The following is a 2,689-nucleotide window of genomic DNA, read 5'->3' as shown; positions in this document are numbered from 1 at the left end:
TAAAAAACGGACAATAGCTTAGTAAAAACATTTGGATGTAGTAGATACTAACTTAGGTATAGTGCCGACTGGCCTGGTCAGCGTAGAATAGATGATATTTCCCGTGTTCACCACGGGAATCACGTGCGATTCGTATAGCGTCTCCAAGGTAACTACCGACCGGTCTGGAGGTAGTGATAACCTGGGGTTATTGATTGAAGTATTTCATCAGAGCCAATTGTTGGGCCTGCTCCGGAGTGAGCTAAGGTTCGGCGTTGCTGCTGGTCGTGAACGTCGTTCTTCACCTTGGACGGCGACGCTGATTTGAAGATGTCCAGGTCGGCATCGGGATCGTTGTTGGGCACCACCACCCTCTTGAGCATGTTCTCGTCATCGCGATCGTCGTCGCCAAAGTCGAGCTTGTTGCCGGTTTCGTCGAGCTTTGAGTTAACTCGTTCAGCGTCTTGCTCGGAATAAACTGATAGTCTATAGATTTTCATCGGCGGCAGCGTCTTCGTCACCGTCATCGCACGCAGGGAAAGAATGAATTTACTAAATTTTTCTGATCTGAAAATAATTTTTGTTTAATAATTAAAATAATTTTGTGCACAATAATTGCTAGAATATCAAAACGTTTTATAGCAGTGCTTATCAGTTTTAATAACTTATTTTGATGATTCAACGAAAAATTATGTTTAGATGTGTCTGTGATCTGTTTTCAGCAAAATTTTTATACCTTTCAATAAAATCGTTCTTTTCGTGAGGGCGATGTTGTATGTTTGCACCAGCCGAGTGATGCTGTTGCCAGCATAGATCATCGGCAGCATATGCGTCTTCAGCAACGTCTGCGTCATCGATTACGTCAGCGTTTCCAACGGCGGTATCGCGCGTCACCTGAGCGGCGTCCAGGTAGATCGCCGGCAGAGTCACGACGGACGAGTATTCGAGCGATCGTACGTAAGCCTCTCAATGAAGTATATATTAAGTTAATAAGGCAGCATCCATTTAGTTATTAGAAATGCCGATAATAATTATACAATATTAATTATAAAATTACAATACAATCAATGATGCCGTATACATATTATCAATTACGTCAATTTTGTTCGATAATAATTCAACACATCTCACACATGAGGGAGCGAGCTTATAGAACTAGATATATCATTCGCTTGATTCACAATAATGTACGCGAACCATACTAACATATTGTTATTATTATTAATCATTTATCAGTCATTCATACACACATTTATACGCCTGTTTGTAGAGGTGTGCGAATCAAGCCTTTGCAGGGTCGAATTGAATCGAATCGAATTTTTATAACATGTTCGAAATCGAATTGAATCTAATCTGAAATTTTCACTTTGAATCGAATCGAATCGAATCTCTTTAATTCGAATTGAATCGAATCGAATCTATTGTAATTCGATTCAATTCGATTCGATTTGAATTCGAAATATTCGCACACCTCTACCTGTTTGTTTCAGTCCCACTAGAGATACGGATTCTCATGAGGGAGCATTTCAATTGCTGGTACCGACTAGCGCCGTATCATATCAGCACATTGCTGATCGAGATACCCTTCTAGGCGGCGTGTGCGGCGTCGTATTTGGTGGTGAGCTACTGGTTGGTTCGATAACCCATTAAAACGAATTGTATAATATTCTTCATGGTAATCAGCATAGCCGCCAGCCTGATGGTGCAAGCATGAGGTATTTTCATCGGCGTTACCACGCCGATTAATTGACTTGAAGTTACGCAATGGATATGTAGATTAATCAAGAAAATAATGATTTACGAATCATTCAATCATGTATCTCATTATATTTCTCATTTTATTCATTATGTGTGAAATTCATTATATTTGTCTTGCGCACATCCAATTCCACTCCTTTTCTGTCCAAATATTTTTTCTAGAGTTCCAATCTTATTAACATGCTTCTCGTCCTATTCTCCTCTTCCACCAACACCATGTTATCCGCATATAACAGTGAATAAATTTTCTCTCCTTCTAGCTTGACCTCATACCTCACCATCGATCAAACCAAATATTTTTTCTAAAGTTTCAACCTTACTAACATGATTCTCATCCCATCCTCCTTCTCCACCAACACCATGTCATCCGCATATAACAGCGAATAAATTTTCTCTCCTTCTAGCTTGACCCCATACTTCACCATCGATCAAACCAAATATTTTTTCTAAAGTTTCAACCTTACTAACATGATTCTCATCCCATCTTCCTTCTCCACCAACACCATGTCATCCGCATATAACAGCTTTGGTAAGCTTCAATTAAACTCAAAATTTGCGATCGATTCCAATATACGATACAATACAAACAGATATAATAGTCGCTTATACGAGACGAAATAGAAATAAAAGTTTGATAATGTCGTACAATCAAAAATTGTATCAGTGGCAAAGAGAATGTCTATCGTTCAGTATATCGTTCAAAACATAAAAGAAAAAAAATTGCGATTACAGCTGGCAGCTGTCTTAATTCTTAATCTATTAATATATTTATTAATAAAGAATAACTTTTTAAATTATAAGACCACTTTGTAATAGTCATTGCAAGTTTAAAAAGTTATTAATTGGTGGTTTATCATTTACGTTTTCGATGTCGATTGAGGTTATATGACTTCAATCGTATACATATTAGACCTATTAGGATCGACTAGATCGGAAGAGCACACGTCTGAAC

General features: G+C 38.2%; 1 protein-coding gene across 1 annotated transcript; it reads right to left on the bottom strand.

Moving 5' to 3' along the window:
- Positions 1 to 66: 66 nt before the first annotated feature.
- On the bottom strand, positions 67 to 1,322 carry LOC105456705. The gene is made up of 2 exons (XM_011700942.1): positions 716 to 1,322; positions 67 to 546 (listed from the first exon to the last, which is right to left on the bottom strand). The coding sequence occupies exon 2, from the start codon at positions 504 to 506 to the stop codon at positions 153 to 155; it is 354 nt and encodes a 117-aa protein (XP_011699244.1). The 5' UTR covers positions 507 to 546; positions 716 to 1,322; the 3' UTR covers positions 67 to 152.
- Between the last annotated feature and the right edge of the window lie 1,367 nt (positions 1,323 to 2,689).

The sequence above is a fragment of the Wasmannia auropunctata genome, unplaced genomic scaffold (assembly GCF_000956235.1).
Source record: "Wasmannia auropunctata unplaced genomic scaffold, wasmannia.A_1.0 LD335569.1, whole genome shotgun sequence".
Lineage (NCBI taxonomy): Eukaryota > Metazoa > Arthropoda > Insecta > Hymenoptera > Formicidae > Wasmannia > Wasmannia auropunctata.
This window is presented reverse-complemented; position numbering and strand designations above follow the sequence as displayed.

Excerpts from the sequence above, each read along its gene's own strand:
- LOC105456705 (XM_011700942.1), bottom strand. The coding sequence starts at position 506 with ATGACGGTGACGAAGACGCTGCCGCCGATGAAAATCTATAGACTATCA.